The sequence below is a fragment of the Podarcis raffonei genome, chromosome 6 (assembly GCF_027172205.1).
Source record: "Podarcis raffonei isolate rPodRaf1 chromosome 6, rPodRaf1.pri, whole genome shotgun sequence".
Lineage (NCBI taxonomy): Eukaryota > Metazoa > Chordata > Lepidosauria > Squamata > Lacertidae > Podarcis > Podarcis raffonei.
Window position 1 is genome coordinate 89,594,711 of NC_070607.1, and position 23,890 is coordinate 89,618,600.

The window sequence follows — 23,890 nt, forward strand, 5'->3', positions numbered from 1 at the left end:
TCATATAATGCAAACAAATCTAGGTAATACCGTATTTTTCCGTGTATAAGACAATGTGTTTTTGTTAGGCAGGTGATTGAATTTCGGCAATCCCGCTCCTCAAAAAAAGCTTAACACCTCTGGGCAATCTCCCCCCATTTCCTTAATTTGGAGTCCCAAAAAATAGGAGTCCTCTTATACACGGAGGCGTGTTAAACACAGAAAAATATGGTATACAGTATAAGCAAGTACTCTTAATCAACGTTATTAGGAGACTCCCAGCACAGAAGTCCATGTGAGCTAGGAAATGAGAGCTCAAGGCCCAGCAACAAAGGAGGAGCCCTTACCTGGACAGGTTTCTTGCCAGCTCATCCAGAAGCTTTGCATGCTCCTCAGCTGCCTCAACGACTGGGATCTTGGTGCTGGCGAGAGAGTACTCCTTTGCCTTCTCTGACAAGGGGTACCTGGCACCATCCAGCTGGGCTGCTAACTTCTCAGATTCCTGCAGGATAACAAGGGGCGTTGGCCAGCATTCATTAACCTTGCAAGTTCTGCTTCTCCAATTCCTTCTTTCTCTGGCAGGAGATGGATTTCAGTAGGACTGCAGACCCCCTTTTTTTTGCACTATCAAACATCTGAATGACCTCCTCCACTCTGCTTGTTTTCAGTAAAAAAAAAACCAATCCACTGTGTGCAAATGGGTTTCACAGGGTGCATTGATGATATACCACTATTTTATCTTCCCAGGTGTTCTCCAAATGGTATCTAGAAACTGTTCAAAAACATTACACACAAAACAAACTGGATTGCCTCGCTGGAGGCTAAGGTGTAAAAAAACCCAGCTTGCTGGAGCTATGTGGAAACTTAAGGACTCCTATAAAGGATATCCAAACATGAAGAATTTGACCTACAGCTGAACTGTGCAGAGTAACCTGTTCGTCACAACCCAAAGGGAAAAGTAGGAAATGGGAGCTGGCTGAGATTGCCACAAGAGGCAATCATCATTTTAGGAACAAAGTTTGTCCTGTAGTTCTTAAGAGGGCAGACACCATATTGGAGTTAGAGGATGTCTGCTCTTATTCTTCTGTCTGCTACAACACAATCATCCTGTCTGTCCATAGCTGTCAACTTACAGATTTGAAAATAAGGGACCAGCAGCCTCGAAATAAGGGACCAGCAGCCAAAATAAGGGATCAACAATTACTTTGATAAAATACATATTTTGTTGTGTGCAAATGGCTTTAGATACTTATTAGGTCCATAAATTACCATATAGCATATATTCAACACAAAAAACAGCAACAATTTGTTGTTGACAAAGGACAGCTGGACATGGAAAGGGCCCCATTACCTTCAGTAGCTTATTTAAGGGACATCATCAATAAGGGACAGCAGCGGGACATGGCGCTGGGATAAGGGACTGTCCCGCCAAATGAGGGACGCTTGACAGCTATGTGTCTGTCATGTTTGCTTCCTCTTCTCAGCCTAGCAAGCAGCAGCATCTTGAATCTCCTGCCTACACACACCTTTCAGACTTGCTGGGAAGCCCGAGTTTTGCACCACTCACCTCCTTGGCATTTTCTATTATCTGCAGGAAATCAGAGACCTGGGCAAGCGAATCTTCAGCCATGCGCAAGGTATCCTGGACAAGGCCAAACTGTTCTTGCAGTTCCTTGCTCTTTTGCTGTAACATATAGATAGCCCCATAACATTGACTGCTGCAACTTTAAAATCCAGAATCATTTTAACACTTGCCTAAGGTTATCATCACATGGCATAGAGTGGTTCTGTAATGGCACACACTTCCCAGATTATCATGGATGCTTTAGCTAGATACCTGCATTGCAGGGCATTAGACTGGTTGGCCCTTGGGGTCCATTCCAGCTCTGCAATTCCATGATTTTCATCCCCTTGTTTCAGGATGCAGAACCAGCCTAGCCCCAGAACACCTTTCATCTCAAGTCCCTACACTGAATTGATGCATACTGCAGTCTTCCTTGGAAGTGTCGTGAGCCAAGAGTTCCCACCACCAAACTGGACATCTATTTGTTCGTAATTAACAGAGGTCACATAAAACTTCCATGAGCATGTGACCAACAGACACAGTTAATTTCCTCTAATGTGCCGCCTGTGCCATTTAAGGCCTGTGGCAGTCCTTAGAATGTTGTACGAAAACGACGCCGGATAATTCGAATCTCAAATTGCACCTGACCTACGGTTTCTTCACTCGAATCACATTTTTAAAACAGATTTTCTCTCCTATGAGGGGAAGAATTGCATTTGCACGTTCCAACAAGTCTCCCTCTCACTCGCTGAATTACCTGTGAGATGGCCAAGTCGCCTCGGAGTGCTAACCTCAAAACATTAAAAACTAGCACCATGGAGTCATGACTTTTAAAAGACACGGCAGGCAGAAATCCAACTTGCATTTGGAAAGCCAACTGAGGAGCCTCAGGGAGCAAAGTTACACTTTGCTGGTGCAGACAGAGATCCATTGAGCTGCTAAGCAGGGTGGATTTGATTTAAATCAAATCAATTTAAATCACTAGTCAGTAAGCCTTGATTTAAATCTTTTCTTTCTTTCTTTTTTTTACAGAAAGACTCATTCTTGCTGGTATAATCTTAATATTTACAACCAGATGAAGGTTTCATTTTTGGAATAATAAATTTTCAGAGTCGTTTTTACAGTTATATAAAAAATTACTGATTTGGTCATACTATTAGAAATACATAGACAGATAATTATGAAATTATTGTGAGGCTTAATAAGTTAACTGTTTATATTTGGAAAACTTTTCTGCTGCATTTTATTGGAAGGAGAAAAATAATCATTTCCTGAATAACAATTTAAACAATTTATTTGACTAAAACAATAACATTATAGCATAGGTATCCATGCTTGTTAACTGATGTTGTTAAACAGTTTTTTAAAATAAAAACTTAAACTGAGTTTTAGCACACATAAAAAACCTTAAATCCTCATTTCCTGATGAATAGCCTTTGGACTATAATGTAACTTAAACAGAAAACTATATTTAGAAATATTTTTCCTCCAAAAGCACTTTATTTTAAAAATCCGATTTAAATTTTTAAAAAATCCAATTTAAATTTTAAAAATTCAATTTAAATAAAAAAAATTCTGATTTTTATTTTATTTTATTTTAAATCATTGGTTTTTTATCCACCCTGCTGCTAAGTCATGGTGTGATTCAAAGAAAGGCATTATGACCGACTGGGAGGGGAGGAAACAAAAAGCTACTGCCAACATTTGCCCTCTGCTCTTTGAAAACTATGTGTTTTCTCCATTTGCTGAAAGAATTCCCAAATCTGCTAGCCCTCTTCTGCAGCCTGAAAATGGAACCTGTGGATGCAGTACAGCATTTTTGGTCCAGTACTGAAAGGTGTGCTTGGTTGTCACAGGCTGAGTAGGGGCAAAGGACAGGGTCTCCCCTGCAGTGGTTTTCCACTGAGTGGCTTATCAATGCATCCCTTTCTGCCACCAATGCTAGAATACGGAACCCCTTTGTATGTGGCAATCCCTCTGAAATTCCCTCTGGCAGAGTGGCTCATGCAGCACTTCCAGCTCCCTCCTCGTACCTGGGTCTCCTCCAGGTGATTACGATTTAGGCTGTTGAGGTCCTCCGTCTGACGGGTTTTATTTACAGCTTCGTTCAGAGCATCTCGCAGGTCCATCAGTTCTGTACTGTACTGATCCAACTGGCCGTTGATTTGGTTCATCAGTTCTTGGTTGGACTCCAGCTTGTTGAAGAGCTCGGTTTTCACACGGTCCAGCACTGGCAGAACAAGAGCTCAAAAAAGTTAAAACTGTTCAGTGTCTACTAGTCTTGCACAGGCCACAGGGAAGGCACCGCGGGTGCTGTTTAAAATACTGAGCTGTTAAAACGAAAAGAAATTGTGAAGAGCTCCAAAAGGACCGCTCCAAACTGAGTGGGTGCAGGGATTGGCGTGCAAAGCCACAGACAATTTGGGACTAGGAACCTTAACAGGTCATTTCATCACCTAGAATTAGATACACTTTCAGGTGCCATCCTATTAGAAGGCCTGTGTTGGAATCTCCGCTTCGACCGAGCTGATAAAGCTCATCTTCTGGAATTGCCCTTCGACGTGATTAATGACCTGAGCCTTTGATGAGGCTCCAGGCACATTCCCAATCAGCAGAGAATCAAAGCAGCACGCGGAAGTGATGAGATTTATGGCTACATTGTTATGCTTTATTCTCCAGCTACGCAGACAGAAAAGAAAAATACATCCTCTCTCTGTGAGAGCAGAGAGCAACTGGAAAACAAAGGAAGAGGAAACCAGTAACATCACATCCGTCTCCTGTCTTCCGCGAGACTTCCAACAGCCAGGAATGTGTGGAATGCAAAACAGAGTCTTGTGACTCCAAAGCACTGAACAGTGGAAAACAGAAACTAACAGCCTGTTCCAAGCGATGCCAGAATCGGGTCTTTAGTGTGGCAGCACCTGCTCTTTGGAACTCCCACTGCATGTCAGATTGCCTATCAATTCTCTATTGTCTTTTCAGCACCTGCTAAAGACAACAAGGCTTCTAAATGGAAACCTTTATCCCAGCTGGGACCTGTAGTACAGGCTTCCTCAACCTCGGCCCTCCAGCTGTTTTTGGCCTACAACTCCCATGATCCCTAGCTAGCAGGACCAGTGGTCAGGGATGATGGGAATTGTAGTCTCAAAACATCTGGAGAGCCGAGGTTGAAGAAGCCTGCTGTAGTAGATTTAAGCTGATTTTAGGTATGTGATGTGAAAAAGCAACATATATTAAAAACAGTAAAAGAAGCAGCATATATAAAAACTTAAACACATACACACACACACACACACGTTTTTAATATATGTTACTTTTTCACACATGCTCTTATTACATGGGATGACTCATGGGAAGTGATTCATACTGAAACAATATTAATAATAATAATAATAATAATAATAACAATAACAACAACAACAACAACAATAATAATAGTAACAACCAGGAACTCACAAGAGACCTTGGCACTCCCAAAGTCTACACACACACACACACACACACACACACATACAGAGACACACTCCTTGTTTGCTATTAATACTATACTCACATTTATGGGCTTCATCGTGTTCCTCATTGGCCATTGCTCTTTGGAAACTAAAATCCGTGGCCTTCATATGCCTCAGCATTGCATCGACCTCAGCCAGCTTCTGCCGGAACTCCTCTGTGGTGGTGGTGCTGGCATTTGAGGCAGCGAAGATTTGCATCTGGCATACAATTTCTAGACAAAAAGCCACAGTTTTGTTTCGTATTTTTAATGAAGCCAATGAGTAAATCTGGTCCTTTTATACACAACCAATGAAAAGCACTTTCATATTATTCTGACCTATTTGTTTCCCACCGTTCCTCCAAAGAGTTCAGGATGCTTTACATGGGTTTATCTTCCTTACCATCGGCTTGCTTTCCTCTGGGTCACTTCCCCTATTCCTGTTCCTTGAGATTTGTTTCGACTGTTTTTAATTTTATGTTTTAAATTGTTGCAACCTGCCATGAGAACTGCCATTGAAGGGTAGGTAATCACAGAATCAAAGAATTGCAGAGTTGGAAGAGACCATGAGGGTCATCTAGTCCAACCCCCCTCAATACAAGAATCTTTTCCCCAACAAGGAGCTTGAACCCATGACCTTGAGATTAAGAGTCGCATGCTCTACCACTTGAGCTACCCCAGTTGATTAAATAATAATAATTTAAATTTCTAGCAATAAGGAAAGTGGTCCTGACATGGCTAGGTGCCATTTACAGCAGGGGGAACTTGGAATCCTTCAGATTAGCCATATTGATTTGTATGCTGTTGGTGGATTTTTGTCATTATCTTGTTGGGCTGTGTATGTGATAAAAGGGAGCCATACCGGGGTGAAGGTGTCTTCTATTTGTCCCCGTGTCAGTTTCAGTTTATTGGTTAATTTTTCTAGTAGGGCTGTTTCCCATACTATTTGGTACCATTGGTCCATGCTTACTCCTGACATGTGTTAGGATATTTCCGTTCCACCTTAAAAGGGAGCAGGATGTTTGTGACACAGCCTGCGACATTTCCTGTCTCACAGGATGTTTATGTTGTCTGTTCCTTTCGTTTTCTGCTGTTTGCCTGAGCAGTCGGAGCAGACGGTCATGTCTTCTTTTGTTCTGACCTACGCTGAATAAACTGTAAATATGCTGTCCTGCTGTGCAACTTTTGCTGTGTGAATTCTGCTGAAAGAGTGTGCACAAGTCCAAGAATGTGGCTATCTTTTCTTGAGGCTTCGTGCCGCTGATTGCTAATATTGCCTGACTACGGGAGGTCGATGGATTGTCCGGCACCGAGCTTGGGGCTCAGATGGACTTTATCTCCCTGGCAGTATCCCAACAACATGTCTCTCCAGTTTCTGGTTATGATGTTTCTGGCTGCTGAAAGTAGGTGGGTTATGAGTTCTTTGTGGTGTAGATAGGTATTATTGCCTTGGAAGATGTTTAGTAGGGCCAATTCTGGGGTGATTTCTAATGCTTGCTTAGTTATTTTACATATTTCTAGTATGGCTGTTGTCCAGAATAGTTGGGTTTTGGGGCACTCCCACCACATGTGGAGGTATGTGCCTGTGGAGATGCACCCTCTCCAGCATTTTGGTGAGGTTCCTGGGTGTATTACCGCTAATTTTCTTGGTGTTAGGTACCACCTGTAGCTGAGTTTCAGAGTGAGTTATTTTCATTGATATGGATTTAAAGGGGGGGTTTAGACCACATTCTGGGTGGAATCCTTCAGATGTTGCTTACGTACATTTCCCATCATCTCTGACCACTGGCTATGCTGGCGGTGGATGATGGGAGTTGCAGTTCAGCAATGCAGAATGCCACCAGTTCCCAACGACTAATTTAAAGGATACTCAAATCTCAAACACTATCGAAAGACAGACAGACAGACACACACACACACACACACACACACACAACGCAAGTGATGTCTTTCCAAATCAGGAATGCTAAAAGCTACAGCCGTGCCTCACCATCAAGTTTGTACCGAATGTTAGTGATATCTAGAACAAGGCTCTCTGCATGCTGGTAGTTCTCTTCTGTGCCATCTGTAACTTGGTTTGCTTTTCTGTGGGTCATTGTTGCCTAAAAGCAGAAACAAAAACAAAAGGCTGGTTTAGAGGAGTTCCAGAAAGACTCAAGGAAGTGGGCAATGTCAACAACATGGGGTTGGGGCGCAGGATTGCAGCTTTTGGGGTCTTTGGCCAAAAAGCAACCAGCCTTTATTTGCTTGATATGTTTCTCCTCTTCTCAAGGCTGCATTATTATTATTTATTGTTGTTGTTTTTATAGTATTTACAGGTCACCCTTCTCATAAAACATCAAATTGGTGTTCAGCAAGATAAAAACTTCTTTTTATATATAGAAACCATTAAAAGCAATACAGAGAAATACCGTATTTTTTGCTCTATAAGACGCACCAGACCACAAGATGCTCCTAGTTTTTGGAGGAGGAAAACAAGAAATAAAAATATTCTGAATCTCAGAAGCCAGAACAGCAAGGGGGATCGCTGCGCAGTGAAAGCAGCAATCCCTCTTGCTGTTCTGGCTTCTGTGATAGCTGTGCAGCCTGCATTCGCTCCATAAGACGCACACACAGTTCCCCTTACTTTTTAGGAGGGAAAAAGTGTGTCTTATAGAGCAAAAAATCCGGTAATTAAAACAACTGGCTACTCAAGAAAATTTCAAATAACTGCATTGGTCTATGGGCAAAAAAAGTTGTCAAGGTATGCCCAGTCACTGTCAACATCGCCCTTACTGTGGCTTGTCCATCTGATACAGGCACCCACGCCAACTGTACAAACGGTGGTGTTTTCTGAGTGGTGGTCCTCCTCAAATCCCTGGAAGTATTACTAAACTAATGCTGCACTTCTGGTGCGGTGAAATGAGAAAATAATAACAAGGCATGCAGAAAAGCAGCACAGAGACCTACTGGACAACAAATAGTGATGGCACATAAAGAAAGGAGGAATTCTAGTGAGGACACAGCCAAGGTCCTCTGGACAGAAAGCATTTCATTTCACTTGCATTCCACAGAACAGCAGGCAGACTTCTGGTAACATATAACCTTTGTAGTACTAGACATGGAAAGATAAAGGGGGGAAAAACACAAAAACTTCACACCTTGTGCTGAAGTGCATTCAGATCCTGAACGAAGTCTGTGTTCTCCTCTTCCAGCTCATCGGTCTGCTGCCCGGCCCTGTTTAGGGATCTCTGATAGTCACGGAGATGGTTCTGTAAGGAGGAAAAGAAAAAGAGGACTGAAACTGGAATCCAAAAACCCTACAGAAAAACTAGGTAAGAGTAATAAGTAGTACAACACTCCACATACAGTGATGGCTTGCATAGACCCATTGATGCTATGCAGACGGGCCCATGCGATGGAGGTGGAGTTGAGGTTCGTCAGCTGATTCCTGAGCGCAGGAAAAGCATTTCCAATCTCCTCGAGATCTTCCAGCAAAAGCAGCACGCAGCTGTCACAAGCTGTTGATGGGAGAGGGAAGTTAAATGCACAATGCTCAGATAATGCCTGTAATGAAACTGTAAGACTATTCTAGATGCGAGTGCCTGGCTAGGGTAGACCTATGTTTCAGCAGTCCCAGATAGAATCAGAATCACGGAATAGAGGAGTTGGAAGGGACCACAAGAGCCATCTAGTCCAACCCCCTGAGATGCAGGATTCCTGCCCACAGCTGTCCTTGGGTGGGCTCGAACCACCAACCTTCTGATTAACAGTCAGACACAATGTCCCACTGTGCCACAGGGGGGCAGCCAAGAAAAAAAGGCCATATTATTAGGTCATCCAGACTAACAGCCTACATACATATATCTGCCCAATCATTTTTACAACCCACTCGTAAAACTTTAGATTTTCATAAAGCAGTTGGTCCCAAAAGTCAGACAAGTATCTACTTTGGTCAACCGATATAAAATAGTTAGAAGATGCAGTTCCCAGCAACATTGTGGTGGGCTCCCCCCCCCACACCGCATGTGGTTTTAGTTCATGATGTGATTTTGAGCTGATATTTAGCTGCCGATAACCACAGCACAGTGCCAAGTTTGCACTGCATCGGATGTTAATAAATTTGTATAAATTTATCTGCTTGCCAAATCAAAGCCACATGTGAATGATATGATAGGGCCTTTACTTTGGGCCAAAGAAAGATGAATGAGCCATTCTGCTTAGAATGCTAAACACACAAATTTGCAAAAACTGTTCTCCCTAACTTATCCTAAACATCAGAATGAAACATAAAAACTAAGGAAACCCAGGAGAAAAAGAAGAAAACTTTGAGAAATACAGGTTCAGCACCTTTTGACTAAGAGAGATGTCATGGATGGCTGCAAAAAGTCTCCCCCTGCCATTGGCTTAGCCGCTGAGCTGTTACAGAAACTTTGCAAATATTCAATAAAAACACAATCCCGTCAGTACACCAGTCTAGGGACCAGGTGAAGCTGTCGGTGGGGAACGGAATGGCAGTACTATCACAATAATTCTGTGTTTATATATGAGAGAGGTACATTAATAGGGTGCAAGAGAGTGAATGGGGCTTTGCTTGAGAGAGAGAATAAATGGGAAATGGACACACAGGGTATTATAAAAACAAAAAGCAGATCTACAGGCGTTTGTGAGTTGCCACTTGCTTTTATGTAATCTAGCAAGTGATTAAATCTCTAAGGGACTGTGCACTTTATTTATGAAGGAACAATTAAAACAGCTGTAAGGCTACTGCTAGGTGATTTATTAGTAGTAAAAAGAAACCTATTGAGGGTTGACTGCAGGCTAGAAGAATGTGAATACCGTGAATCACTAGAATAACATGGAGAAAACTGACAAACACCCGGGTTCAAACTAATTTGATTTGGCTAATGCCCCTGACAGCCTATTTTGAAAAACTAAAACAGCCACAAGCAGCATACAAGTCATATCCCTTGCACAAGTGCCCTATAGCTTTGCACTTAGCCATCTAAATTAATTCGTTCCGCGAGTTTTTTCTTCTTGCGAATTTTTCATCTTGCGAAGCACGGTTTCCCATAGGAATGCATTGAAAATAAATTAATGCGTTCCTATGGAAACCGCCTTCAGACCAGGTCCGGGGACAGCGGGAAGAAGCGCTGTGCCTCCCCGCTGTCCCCGGAGCTTGCGGGGCTGGCAACGGGGAGAAGCGCTCTTCTCCCCACCGCCCGCCTTCAGAACAGGTCCGGGGACAGCGGGAAGGCGCGCTGCGCCTCCCCGCTATCCCCGGAGCTTGCGGGGCAAGCTTCATCTTGCGAAGCAAGCCCATAGGGAAATTCGTCTGGCGAAGGAACTCAAAAAACGGAAAACTCTTTCTTCTTGCGAGTTTTCCGTCTTGCAAGGCATTCGTCTTGCGAGGTACCACTGAATCTTGACATTTCTGTTGTCTGGTAGTGGTATGCTTTGGTCTGAATCATATAAGCTCATATGGAGTGTCTTTGCTTTAAGACAGGCAGGTTGGAATCTATGCCTTTTGGGGTCCTAATTTATGCGAGTTTTTCCTCCACCCACTTTCCCCCCAACCCCCCAGACAAAAGCCACCACCACAAGCAAAAGATCCATGTAGCATTCCCCAATAACCTCCCAATTCCTTGCAAGGAAAAGTTTTGAAATTTCGAAGCATCAGTGCCATCCAGTACAGAGACACTTGCAAGAAGAAGCAGGCTTGCTGAACTGATAATGCCAAGGAACTGAGCAGAGCAAACAAGACTAGCCTTCGCATCTCATGCTGTCTGGGCCATCCACCACAGGGATCTCGTGCTTCTTAATACAGGTGCTGCACTGCTTCCCCGTCAGGCCGTTGGAGCAGGTGCATTCTCCAGTCCGGGGGTTACAGGAGCCTCCTTTGCACTGACATTCTGCAAAGAGAACAGGAAACTTAAACAAGATGCACTCACATCCTTCTCTCCCATATTATGCGGAGTGGGATGACGACCACATCCACATCACCATTGGATGAGGATCAAACCCTTCACATAAACATGAATTGAAAAGGCACAAAAGAAGAAGAGTTTGGATTTGATATCCTGCCTTTCACTCTCTTAAGGAGTCTCAAAGCAGCTTACAATCTCCTTTCCCTTCCTCCCCCACAACAAACACTCTGTGAGGTGAGTGAGGCTGAGAGACTTCAGAGAAGTGTGACTAGTCCAAGGTCACCCAGCAGCTGCATGTGGAGGAGCGGGGAAGCGAACCCGGTTCACCAGATTACGAGTCCACCATTCTTAACCACTACACCATGCTGGCTCTCATAATATGAAACCAGAACAAACATTCCCAATCTCTTTCTCATGCTTAAACCATTCCAAGGGTCTAATCACACAGTAGGGCTTGTTAAGACATTGAGGCTTTTATCCCAAGGGAACTCCTCCTGTATATATGAAAGGAGGAATCCCTAGATCTTGGACCATTCACAAAGTACTGTTTCTGAACTGAGACTATCCTCCAAACCATGGTTACAAGCCCTGTGCTCAAGTGCCCACTCCTCTATTTGTGAGCTTAATTAACTATTTCCAGGTTTGATGAAACCACAGTTTGCCCACAAACCAGGATCCACGGTTGTCTGTGATCCTGGTTTGCATGGAAATTGTAGTATGGTCAAAACCACAGTTTGCTGCGTTCAGTTGCAATGGTAAACTGTGGCTTGATCAAGCCAAAAAAACCATACATTAAACTATACCCGTACATGAAAGGGAGGGGGTGGGAAGATGGCACATAAGCCAGGGATTGTTTTGCCTGAATGGTGCCTGTGTGTATCTACAGAAAGACTGCTGAAAGCCCTGTACCCTTCATCAGCAACTTGGCACACCTACACAGCATCACTTGCAGGATAACTTTACAAATAGTACCATTTATTGCTGCTGAACCTTTCCCACAAACTAGTTTCCATTTTGGATTTGATTTTGGATTAGGCAAGGGCAACCCTTTACTTTAAAAGCTACACCCCTCCCTTTGGCCTTAGAGGACAAAAGGCCTAAATGTTAGTGTTATAAGAAAAAACTGCTCCTTTTCCCTTATGGGGTATCCAAGAGTCTGTATAGAGTCCTTAAGTGGGTCCCCTATCGGTAGAAGAAAATAACAGAGGCCAACCAGAGTATATTGAAAAGCAAAGTGGCTAGAAGCCTGATCTTTATTAAAGGAGAATAAACTGTTGCAACAGGGACGCAGGTGGCGCTTTGGGTTAAACCACAGAGCCTAGGACTTGCTGATCAGAAGGTCAGCAGTTCGAATCCCCACGACAGGGTGAGCTCCCGTTGCTCGGTCCCTGCTCCTGCCAACCTAGCTGTTCGAAAGCACATCAACATGCAAGTAAATCAATAGGTACCGCTCCAGTGGGAAGGTAAACGGCATTTCCGTGCGCTGCTCTGGTTCGCCAGAAGCGGCTTAGTCATGCTGGCCACATGACCCGGAAGCTGTACACTGGCTCCCTCGGCCAATAAAGCGAGATGAGCGCCACAACCCCAGAGTCAGTCATGACTGGACCTAATGGTCAGGGGTCCCTTTACCTTTTAAACTGTTGCAACAAGGTCCCCACTCCCCACATGAAGGGAGGAGAGAATCCAGAACAATGGTGCGCAAGCCCTTATATAGATTTTTGAAATTGCCCACCCTATAGCCCAAGTCCACCCCCAAAAACCTCATACATACATCACAGAAGGAGGCAGTCTACAGCAGAAATCCTGTCTGCCAGGGTACCTGATAATGGTCACTGACTGGTTTACCTGGGCAGCCTGGCCATTCTTCTGTGATGGTAAATACTTTTAGTTTTTACTATATACTTTAGTTTTTACTTTTAGTTCCTGAATCCAGGTCACAGGCTCACCCTATTCATACACAATGGGAAGGCTTTCCCCATTTCCCTCCCTTACTGCAGATGAATATTTGAGGTCACTGGGAGAGTCAAAATGGATTCAGGATTGGTCTTCTGTACTATTTCAGACACATGGCTTATATAGTTATGTATGTGTTTGCCTTGTACATTTATGGAAATTTATTTTATATTTGAGACTTCGGAATTCTTATAACATTAGTGGATACTTAACAGTGACTGAAACAGACTCACTTGAGCAGCCGTTTGAATTGAGCCCCCAGTAGCCAGGGGAGCACTGCTGGCAACGGGAACCGCTAACACCCGGATTGCAATTACACTGGCCGTTGTGGGCATGGCAATCCGCGCTCACGGCTCCAATATCGCAGTTGCAGCTCTGGCAGCCTGAGCATGTTTCAAATCCATAGTGCCCTTCCTAAAGGGGGAGAAAGATCCAGAGTTAAGATTCCAGCTTACAAGCGGCAGGCAAAACTGTGTTCACTTCGCCAGGGCTTGCTCCGCTTTTGACATGACACTTCCTGCCCAATAGGACATGAAACTGATCTTAGACTGAAGCCTCAATTTACTTTACCTGACAGCGGTCACAGTGCTGCCCAGTCACTCCGGGTTTACAGTGACACTTGCCAGTCCTAGAATCACATGATTCTGTCCCACAGGACATACAGCTGCATTCTACAAGGGGAAGAAGAAAAAATAATTTTAAAATGATTTTTTTAAAAAAATAAAAAGTCCACTTGTATTGAAAATACAAAAAAACAAACAAATAATTTTATAACAGGGGACACACAGCAGTATAAATATTTAGAAATAAAATTATGAACTACTAGGCGTTCATTTTCATTCATAGTTTGCCTTAACTTGAAAGATTCAAGGCAAGCAAAAATGTATTTCAAAAAGGACAGTCACATAATTTAGGGGGCATTTCTATGTTGCCGATTAATATAACAGTAGAAAAAGACTGCATGCTAAAGATCAGGCTTCCTCAACCTTGGCCCTCCATCATCCCTGACCACTGGTCCTGCTGGCTAGGGATCATGGGAGTTGTAGGCCAAAAACATCTGGAGAGGAAGCCTGCTAAAGACAATCTGGCTTCTAGCTAAAAAAGGTAAAGGTAAAGGGACCCCTGACCATTAGGTCCAGTTGTGACCGCCTCTGGGGTTGCGGCGCTCATCTCGCTTTATTGGCTGAGGGAGCTGGCGTACATGTGGCCAGCATGACCAAGCCACTTCTGACGAACCAGAGCAGTGCACAGAAATGCGGTTTACCTTCCCGCCGGAGTGGTACCTATTTATCTACTTGCGCTTTGATGTGCTTTCGAACTGCTAGGTTGGCAGGAGCAGGGACCGAGCAACGGGAGCTCACCCCGTTGCGGGGATTCAAACCGCCGACCTTCTGATCGGCAAGTCCTAGGCTCTGTGGTTTAACTCACAGCACCACCCGCGTCCCTTAGTATAACAGATTAGTATAACAGTAGAAAAAGACTGCATGCTAAAGATCAGGCTTCCTCAACCTTGGCCCTCCAGATGTTTTGAGACTACAGTTCCCACCATCCCTGACCACTGGTCCTGCTAGCTAGGGATCATGGGAGTTGTAGGCCAAAAACATCTGGAGAGGAAGCCTGCTAAAGACAATCTGGCTACTAGCTACAGTGCATCTTATTTCACCCATGGAAGGGGGAGCATATTTTGTTTCAATGTAATTCAGCTGTGGAATGAGATATTAGAAATCAGTCCAATTTTCTACGTTTCTGTGTGTGAGAATGCACTTCTGCCTACTGCTTGCTTCCAAAACCCACACAGGTACCCAGGAGTACTGCTAGTTACCAGCTCTGGGGGCACACCTACCAGTGCAGTTCTTTGCCAGCACAGCGTCTCCATAAAAACCAGGGGCACACACTTCGCAGCGGGGCCCTGCCGTGTTGTACATGCACCCTGTGCAGAACCCGGTCAACGGGTCACAGTCGCTGAACAGCATGTTGGGATCGGCGTTTCCACTGCAGTCACAAGGCTGGCAGGAGCTGCCAATCACTAGAGGGTTTCCATAGTAACCCGGAGCACACCTTTGGAAGGAGAAAGGAAGGGCTTAGGGAGCTGCAATCCATGCATTCGCACTGCCTGAGGTCACTGCTCCTCTGCTCAGTGAAACATAGAACAGGTGGTCGGTAGGTAAGTGGTAGCCCCTTTCCATCCCTATTCTCCTGTCTCTGTGTGCCCCTCTGTCAGGAGTCGGAGTCAAGTGCAGGTCAGCAATAAAAAAACAAGGTGTCAGTGAAGTTATTCAACGAAGCCAAAACAGTGCAGGCATAGTGATCCTACCAACTCTTCCCAGTAAGTCTTGCTCCAATGAGGCCGTTGCAAAGACTGAAGGTCCCTTCACTTTCTAAGGCAGGCATCTCCAAACTTGGTCCTCCAGCTGTTTCGGGACTACAATTCCCATCATCCCTGACCACTGGTCCTGTTAGCTAGGGATGATGGGAGTTGTAGTCCCAAAACAACTGGAGAGTTAAGTTTGGGGGTGCCTGCTTTAAGGCTCCTCCTCTCCAAGGTCTGTCCCAAGCAGTTGCAAACTGCATCTGGGCACAACCAATTGCTGCTCTTTTCATTTCTCTGTGGGTTCTAGGAGACTGAGGGGGGAGGGAGCTGGTTGCAGTAGGAGGGGGAAACTCTCTGGATTCTTCAATGACCTGTCTCAACTCTGCCTCTCGGCCAATCTCCTCTCCAGCTTCAGCCTCGGAATCTGAATTGATCTCTGTCACAGCCTGTTCCAGCTCACCAAACTCTGTTACCTTTTCTGATTCAGGCATATCCTCTTGCTAGTCTGCTCCTTCTTCTCCCTCTGACCACTCATTGTTGCCGCCCCACCACCAGTCCCCTGGCTCTGAGCCTTCTTCCCCTGGGGGTTCCCCAGCTGGTGCCTCCCACCACTCCTTTGCACCTAGCCAGTCCATGACACCCTCAGGATCTGGATTACATCGTTCCAGGCAACCCGAGCCAAGAGATCCATGCTATTTACCGTTCACATGAGACTCCTGCATAGCCAGGCTTGCACAGACACTGAGTAGCCGAGCCTCTGTGGACACATCCAATGGCGAAACTGAGGTGGAAAAGGAGAGAGAAGCTGTCAACATTCCCTAAGAGCGACACAGACAAGACGTAGTAACACTTGGTCACCGAAAAGCATTTACAAAAACAAATGAGATCTGAAAGGGCACATGAGGCCAAGGCTCTGCAAGAAACAAGGATCCTTATAAAGCCACATTCAAAACGGATTCAGAAAAGGAACAGGAAACAATACTCCTCAGTTCAAGAGGCCGAGGGTAGGCAGGGAAATTGCATGCCTGAATGCAGCTGAAAAATCAAATTCTGGTTAGTTTAATAACCCAGCTCAGAGTCTGACAGTGTCTTCTTTTGAATCGGACCAGAGCTTGTTTTAGAGCAAGTTCCCAAGTAATGCAAGGCAAAGATCCAGCGCAACTGAACCTAATCTCGGCAGTTCTCTTCCCAGCTGTACAGGAGGAGGCATGGAGATAGGGGAGCATTACTTAGCTTGGCCTCAACCGGGGCTTGTCTGTGTACTTTTAAACCATGGTTTGTTTTGCAGTGCATTCAAACACAGCCAACACGAGGCAGAAAATCCAAGAGTGGAAAGTTTTGCAAGAGAGACTCACTTGTTAGACCCAACCGAAAGGGGGCAGGGGCACCCGATGCACCGCAGGGGGCCATCAAGTGAAGAGTTCCCCACAAAACCATCTTTGCAGCTTTCGCAGTGATCTCCCTCTGTGTTGTGCTGGCAGTTCTGCACAGAGAAGAAATGAAACTCGAATGACATAATCCACAGTTAGCTTTTGTCCTCCTGGCTTCCTTGAGCAAATCTGGCTGTACCTTTACAGTTTATGTAGATGGTCTGCTGATGGTCTCTCGTATCAGGCAGACTTGTTTTCTGAAAGACTGACAGATGCCAACCATTTAGAGCAGGGGTGAGGAACCCCTGGACCACAGGCTGAATTTGGCACATTAGGCCTCCCACTGCTTGGCCATTATCTCTCCCTGCTGGGCCAAAAAGGTGCCCCACCCCGATGAAGAGCAGGGGGAGACAACTTATAACCTAAGTTAACTGAATGGCAACACAGAAGGCTAAACGTAAAGGTAGAGGGACCCCTGACCATTAGGTCCAGTTGTGGCAGATTCTGGGGTTGTGGCGCTCATCTCACTTTATTGACTGAGGGAGCAGGTGTACAGCTTCTGGGTCATGTGGCCAGCATAACTAACCTGCTTCTGGCGATCCAGAGCAGCGCACGGAAACGCTGTTTACCTTCCCGGCAGAGCGATACCTATTTATCTACTTGCACTTTGACGTGCTTTCGAACTGCTAGGTGGACAGGAGCAGGGACCGAGCAACAGGAGCTCACTCTGTCGCGGGGATTCGAACCACTGACCTTCTGATCGGCAAGTCCTAGGCTCTGTGGTTTAACCCACAGCGCCACTTGCGTCCCTGTAACACAGAGGGCTATTGTATCTCAAAAAAAGCCAAGAAGCCACTAGCCACTCATTCTATTCCCACATATAGCAGGACTTTAGCCATGAATATGGCCAGGCATGTTCTCCCTAAAGAGGGTCATGCTTGAAACAGAAGCCTCGATGGCTTAATAGCTTTCTAAATCTTGCCCATGTTCTACTGGCTTTTCCTTTCCTCGCTGTGCATTGCTCACAGCCTTGATCTGGTGTGCAGATTCTTTGCAGCCGTTGCTGTGTGAAGCAGAATTTTGTACCAGACACTCAGTTCAACATCTTGAGAATTTCCCTTCCTCATTCTCTCTTTTTCCTTCTTAAAAAGGTAAAGGACCCCTGACATTTAAGTCCAGTCACGAACGACTCTGGGTTTGCGGCACTCATCTCGCTTTACTGGCTGAGGGAGCAGGCATTTGTCCACAGACAGTTTTTCCAGGTCATGTGCCCAGCATGACTAAGCCGCTTCTGGCGAAGCTATATCAGTGCATGGAAATGCCGTTTACCTTCCTGCCGTAGTGGTACCTATTTATCTACTTGCACTGCATGCTTTCAAACTGCTAAGTTGGCAGGAGCAGGGACCGAGCAATGGGAGCTCACTACCTTGGGGGGCCTCAAACCACCGACCTTCGGATTGGCAAGTCCAAGCGGCACAGGTTAAAACCACAGCACCATCTGCATCCCCTTATCCTTCTTACCCCTCTATATTACTAACTCTTTTGGCAAAACCCAGCCCCCTGTCTTCAAATAGCCTTCTTTCTAGTGGAGGAAGAGCACCACTGCATGGTGAAAAGTAGAGACAATGCTTGCCCCTGACATAAGCAAATCCAGGATATATTAAATTACCCAAAGAGAAATATTTTAGATAAATTGACAAGCATTCTTTTTTTCCACTTACAATGCATATTCCAGATCCCGGAAGGCACTGGTCCGAATGACCGTTGCAATTACACGGAACACATTTTCCCAGGAAGAGGCCCTTGGTGTCTCTGTAATAGCCCGGAGCACATTCCTAATTGCAAAAGAGATAATGTGTGTTAAACCTACATCAAATATTTGTAGCAAGGATGCTGAAGGGTCACTTAGAATTCTCCTCTGAATTACTTAGCTCAACGCCTATCTAAAATCATTCAAAATAGTTTTTTCCCTGTCTGGCTTGTTGCGTCGTATTTTTCAGGATGTTAAACTGTGCTTGACACTTTAGTGTGCCACTGAAAAGCTTTAGAACAGGGGTCAGCAAACTTTTTCAGCAGGGGGCCAGTCCACTGTCCCTCAGACCTTGTGGGGGGCCGGACTATATATATTTTTTTGGGGGGGGGGGAATGAACGAATTCCTATGCCCCACAAATAACCCAGAGATGCATTTAAAATAAAAGCACACATTCTACTCATGTAAAAACACACTGATTCTCGGACCGTCCGTGGCCAGATTTAGAATGCGATTGGGCCAGATCCAGCCCCGGGGCCTTAGTTTGCCTACCCATGATTTAGAAAGCTTTGCTAGGATAAGTAATGCTAATTAATGCATTTTCTGTTAAATGCAAACTATGCTGCATGTGCTCAGATGCACGATATGCTGCTACCTGTGCAAGAGAAAGCGGCTGTCCGTGGTATTGAGGCTGCAATCCTGTGCACACTTGAACGCAAGAAAGGGCTACTTTCTGGTAAACATACAGAGGATTGGACTCTCATTGCCTGCAGATTCAACATGGATGCAATTGTACAATGGATGCTGTACAAATTCCCCATTTTGAAATGCACCAAGAGGATGCAAATTCAGAGGAAAGGCTCTTATATGGAAAAACCCAGCTTATTTGCACAGGTTGGTTGGCAATAATGCAGCGTGAGCTTGTGTTACGATGTGGTGTCAAGCCAAGACAACAGTAATGGGAGCCCTAGAATCCAACACAGATTGTTTTCCCTTAGGCTGACCATGCCTAGCCAACACAACCTCGGAACTTCAACCATCTTCTTTCAGGACCTGGGTCCGCAACTACTGCCCTTATATCTGACTTCCCTAGAACCACACATCGCTCATGTGCCCAGGCATATAGGTCTGGAGACCCTTTAAGCCCCTTTACATTTATTTGAATTGGACCCATGGGATCTCCCTGTGTAAGAGCAAGGAGGCCCTTCCCACACAATTCATAGCAGGGTGAACAGAGCCGCAATGTAAGAACAGAATCAGAGAATTGTAGAGTTGGAAGGGACACCAAGGGCCATCTAGTCCAACCCCCTGCAATGCAGGAATCTCAACAAAAACATCCATGACAGATGGCCATGCTTAACCAAACCAATGGCACACCTAGATCAGCATCCAGCATCTTACAGGGCTAGCCTGGTGCCTCTGGGAAGCTGACACTCTGTGCCTGAAAGCTAAAGTTCAGTAGCAGACTGTTTCTGAATCTGGAGGTTTTTATATGCAAGCCCCTGGTCCTAGATATTGTATTTTTCACTCTATAGGACGCACTTTTCCCCCTCCAAAAATTAAGGGGAAATGTGTGTGCATCTTATGAAGCGAATGCAGACTCCATGGCTTCAGCGAAAGCAACACAAAGCCTTCGGAGTGCAGCGGGAGCTCCCGCTGCGCTCCGGAGGCTTTGTGTTGCTTTCGCTGAAGCCTGGAGAGTGAGAGGGGTCAGTGCGCACCGATCCCTCTTGCTCTCCTGGCTTCGCTGGAGAGGCGCTGCGCAGCTTTCCCTCTCTGAGCAGCACCCCTTCAGCGAAGAGGGAGGAGAAATGGGCGGGGCTCCATTTCTCCTGCTGCTTCGCTGAAGGAGCACTGCGCAGAGAGGGAGAGAATTTTTTCCCCTTGTTCTCCCCCTCTAAAACTAGGTGCATCTTGTGGTCCGGTGCGTCCTATAGAGCAAAAAATACGGTAAGTGGAAGCATTATGAAGTGCCCATGATCTGCTTACCTGCTAAAGGAATGCCATTTGGAGGGGGCGGCCCCTAACTCTACGAGCAGAGTTCTGAGTGCTCTGTGTGAAAAGCGGCGTGAGCATTTCCGCCTACCTGGCAAGAGTCTCCTCTATAATTGGCTGGGCACATGCAGAGCTCGACATTGCTGGCTTGGAGGCCCCTGCCAGTCTCGATTGCTTTCTCCAGTGTCACCCGATGCAGGGATACAGACGACGAGATCTGGGAGAAGAGAGCCCGGATCTGCAGCTGCTCCAGCTTTGCCAGCACCATCATCAGCTCTTCCCTGGAGACAGGGTTGTGAGTCTCGCTGTGTCTGAAGTTCTCCTATGGGAGAGGAAAGAGTCGCAGGGCAACATCAGCAGGACTCATGACTCCCTTAACTGACTGCATGAAGGGAAAAAATCCCACCGAAAACTTCAGTTACAAGGCATGTTCTTAGCAGGCACCCAAGCCACAAAATGCAACTGAACACCCAAAATAGAATAACTATTACCTTTTATCTGAATAGTTACATTTTGCAGTGCTTTACCATCTGCAAACACTTTTGGTTTTTATTCACTTCTCTTATTATCCATCTGAGCAATCAAAATGTTTCTCCTTGAAATGGGTAACTGCGTGGCAATTAGTTCACAGAAGAAGAAGAGTTTGGATTTGATATCCCGCCTTTCACTCCCTTTAAGGAGTCTCAAAGTGGCTAACATTCTCCTTTCCCTTCCTCCCCCACAACAAACACTCTGTGAGGTGAGTGGGGCTGAGAGACTTCAAAGAAGTGTGACTGGCCCAAGGTCACCCAGCAGCTGCATGTGGAGGAGCGGAGACACGAACCCGTTTCTCCAGATTACGAGACTACCGCTCTTAACCACTACACCACACTGGCTCTGCAGAGCACCTTTCTCTCCAGAGCACCTTTCTCTCCAGAGCACCTTTCTCATTAGACCCACGTACCACATGTGAAAAATAGTTCTTTACAAGCCCATACCAAAACAATCATCCCATTCCTGCAGGTGTGGAATTTATTCAAGTTATAAGCACTTAAACACTTCTAGATTCTAAGGCCAATGACACAACAGTGAATCCCCAAAAGACACACTGGACAGAGTCGCTATCACCCTGCAGTGACCAGACACCTCTTATTATTATTATTCTATGAGACTCCCCCTCTCACTTCAACAGCTGCAAAACTCCTGCATCTGAACTGACCTCCAAAAGTTGGAGCTGCCCTTCATAGACGTCCCCAGGGACAGGGTAGTTGCTCTCAAGAAACATAATGCTCATTTGGTTTCCCTAGGAAAGGAAGAAACAAAGAGACATAAATCATCAAAGAGAAGTATTTGCTGATGGAGCATCATTTGGTCTAAGGAGAAAGAACAACTTGAGCTATACCTTGAGAATAACATCAGGCCGGGACTCGATCGGTATGAACACATCGCCCCTTTGGGTGTCTGAGTGCAGCTCATAGCGTAAATACCCGCCATAGGAGGAAACCTGCAATTGGAGGCAGATCACAAAATTGTGCTACATTAATTAGATTTTAAAAAAAAATACCCCTCCTCCAACTCCAAAATTCAAGACTCCAAGCTAAAGTTAATGATGGGCCTGTCCTTGCCGCTGCTTGTCCACCAGGTTTCTCTTACGCACAGCAACCCAGGTCATGTGGGCGGGGAGGGGGGGTTGCAGTGATTTTTAGGAAGTCATTAGTTTGCACCAGGCGTCCTATTGGGAAGACCCAGTTTTCCGAGTGCATGTTCTGGAAGTTGGGCAATAGGGGCAGTACAGGATTCCTTTTGGTGTACCGACCTCCCCGCTGCACCAAGGATTCCCTGCCCGAGCTGCTTCAGGTCGTGGCGGATGTTCTCCTGGAGACACCTAGCTTGGTCGTCCTAGGGGATTTTAACATCCATGCCGACACGACCTTACAAGGGGCCGCTCGGGACTTCGTGGAAAGCATGGCCTCCATGGGGCTGTCCCTGAATAAGTCTGGCCCAACCCATAGCCGCGGACATGCCTTGGACCTGGTGATCTGCCAAGGACCTGGACCTTGGTTGGTGATCTGACACTAAGTAAAAGCGAAACGAAAGAAGTGCCATGGTCAGATCACTTCCTGGTGCAACTGGACTTCTCTGCGACCCATCCCCCCTGCAGGGAGGTGGGACCAATTCGGATGGTCCGCCCCCGCCACTTAATGGATCCAAATGGTTTCCAGAGAGTGGTAGGGGATGCTTTATCCCATGTTGATGGCCTTTCAGCTGATTCCCTGGTGGCCCGCTGGAATGTGGAGTTAACCAGGGCTATTGACTGTTTGGCTCCGAAGCGCCCTCTCCGATTGCATGGAGCCCGGACAGCCCCGTGGTTTTCCACGGATCTGAGGGCAATGAAACAATCGTTGAGACGGCTAGAGCGCCGGTGGCGGATAACTCATTCCGAATCTGACCGGACACAGGTTAGAGCTCAACGTCGAGCCTACCAAGTGGCGATAGCGACGGCGAAGAAGAATTTCTTCACCGCCTCTATTGCATCTGCAGAAAACAGCAGCAGGAGACTTTTTCAGGTGGTTCACAATTTAGCGGAACCACCTGCAACATCGGGGCCCAGTATGGGCCACATGTTCTCCTGCAATGATTTTGCAAAGTTTTTTGCAGATAAAATCGCTCAGATTCGGGAAGAAGTAGACTCCACCGTGGGAGCAGGGCCGGGGCGGGAGAGTGCTAGAGTTCTGTCTAGTCAAGTTGAGTGGGATCAATTCCAATCTGTTACCTCCGAGGATGTGGACAGGCTGCTTGGACGAGTGAAACCAACCACCTGTCTCCTGGATCCTTGCCCATCCTGGCTTATAAAAGCTAGCCGGGAAGGACTGGGCGATGGGCTTCGTGGGGTGGTGAATGCTTCCCTCCGTGAGGGAGCCTTCCCAGACCCGCTGAAAGAGGCGGTTATTAAACCGCTTCTTAAAAAACCATCTTTAGATGCGGCCACGATGGCCAACTATCGCCCAGTCTCAAATCTTCCATTCTTGGGCAAGGTGATTGAGCGAGCGGTTGCCGAACAACTCCAGGCACGCCTGGAAGAAGCGGACCATTTGGATCCCTTCCAGTCGGGATTCAGGCCTCATCATGGGACTGAAACTGCCTTGGTCGCACTGGTTGATGATCTCCGGCGGGCTAGAGACAAAGGTGAGAGCTGTTTCCTAGTTCTGCTGGATCTCTCAGCGGCGTTTGATACCATCGACCATAACATCCTTCTGGACCGTCTTGAGGGGCTGGGAGCTGGGGGCACTGTCATACAGTGGTTCCGCTCCTTCCTCCTGGGCCGTGTTCAGAAAGTGGTGGTGGGGGATGAGTGTTCAGACCCCTGGGCTCTCACTTGTGGGGTGCCTCAGGGTTCTGTCCTCTCCCCCATGCTTTTCAACATTTACATGCAGCCGCTGGGAGAGATCATCAGGAGGTTTGGGCTGGGTGTTCATCAGTATGCAGATGATACCCAACTCTACCTCTCTTTTAAATCAGAACCAGTGAGGGCGGTGAAGGTCCTGTGTGAGTGTCTGGAGGCGGTTGGAGGATGGATGGCGGCTAACAGATT

At 46.1% G+C, this 23,890-nt stretch overlaps 1 protein-coding gene across 3 annotated transcripts in view; it reads right to left on the reverse strand.

The window, feature by feature from the left end:
• LAMA5 (laminin subunit alpha 5) overlaps window positions 1-23,890 on the reverse strand; it is a 207,160-nt gene that overhangs the window by 33,234 nt on the left and 150,036 nt on the right. For all 3 annotated transcript variants that reach the window (XM_053394450.1, XM_053394447.1, XM_053394448.1), the window contains exons 39-55: window positions 21,701-21,802; window positions 21,518-21,601; window positions 20,411-20,641; window positions 18,295-18,408; window positions 16,559-16,686; window positions 15,904-15,984; window positions 14,736-14,950; window positions 13,463-13,563; window positions 13,126-13,306; window positions 10,781-10,924; window positions 8,382-8,533; window positions 8,174-8,284; window positions 7,024-7,135; window positions 5,097-5,267; window positions 3,577-3,773; window positions 1,547-1,663; window positions 327-481 (exon numbers count right to left, since the gene is read on the reverse strand). In XM_053394450.1, the coding sequence (XP_053250425.1) occupies window positions 327-481; window positions 1,547-1,663; window positions 3,577-3,773; window positions 5,097-5,267; window positions 7,024-7,135; window positions 8,174-8,284; window positions 8,382-8,533; window positions 10,781-10,924; window positions 13,126-13,306; window positions 13,463-13,563; window positions 14,736-14,950; window positions 15,904-15,984; window positions 16,559-16,686; window positions 18,295-18,408; window positions 20,411-20,641; window positions 21,518-21,601; window positions 21,701-21,802 (2,396 nt within the window). The remainder of the gene's footprint in view (window positions 1-326; window positions 482-1,546; window positions 1,664-3,576; window positions 3,774-5,096; window positions 5,268-7,023; window positions 7,136-8,173; window positions 8,285-8,381; window positions 8,534-10,780; window positions 10,925-13,125; window positions 13,307-13,462; window positions 13,564-14,735; window positions 14,951-15,903; window positions 15,985-16,558; window positions 16,687-18,294; window positions 18,409-20,410; window positions 20,642-21,517; window positions 21,602-21,700; window positions 21,803-23,890) is intronic.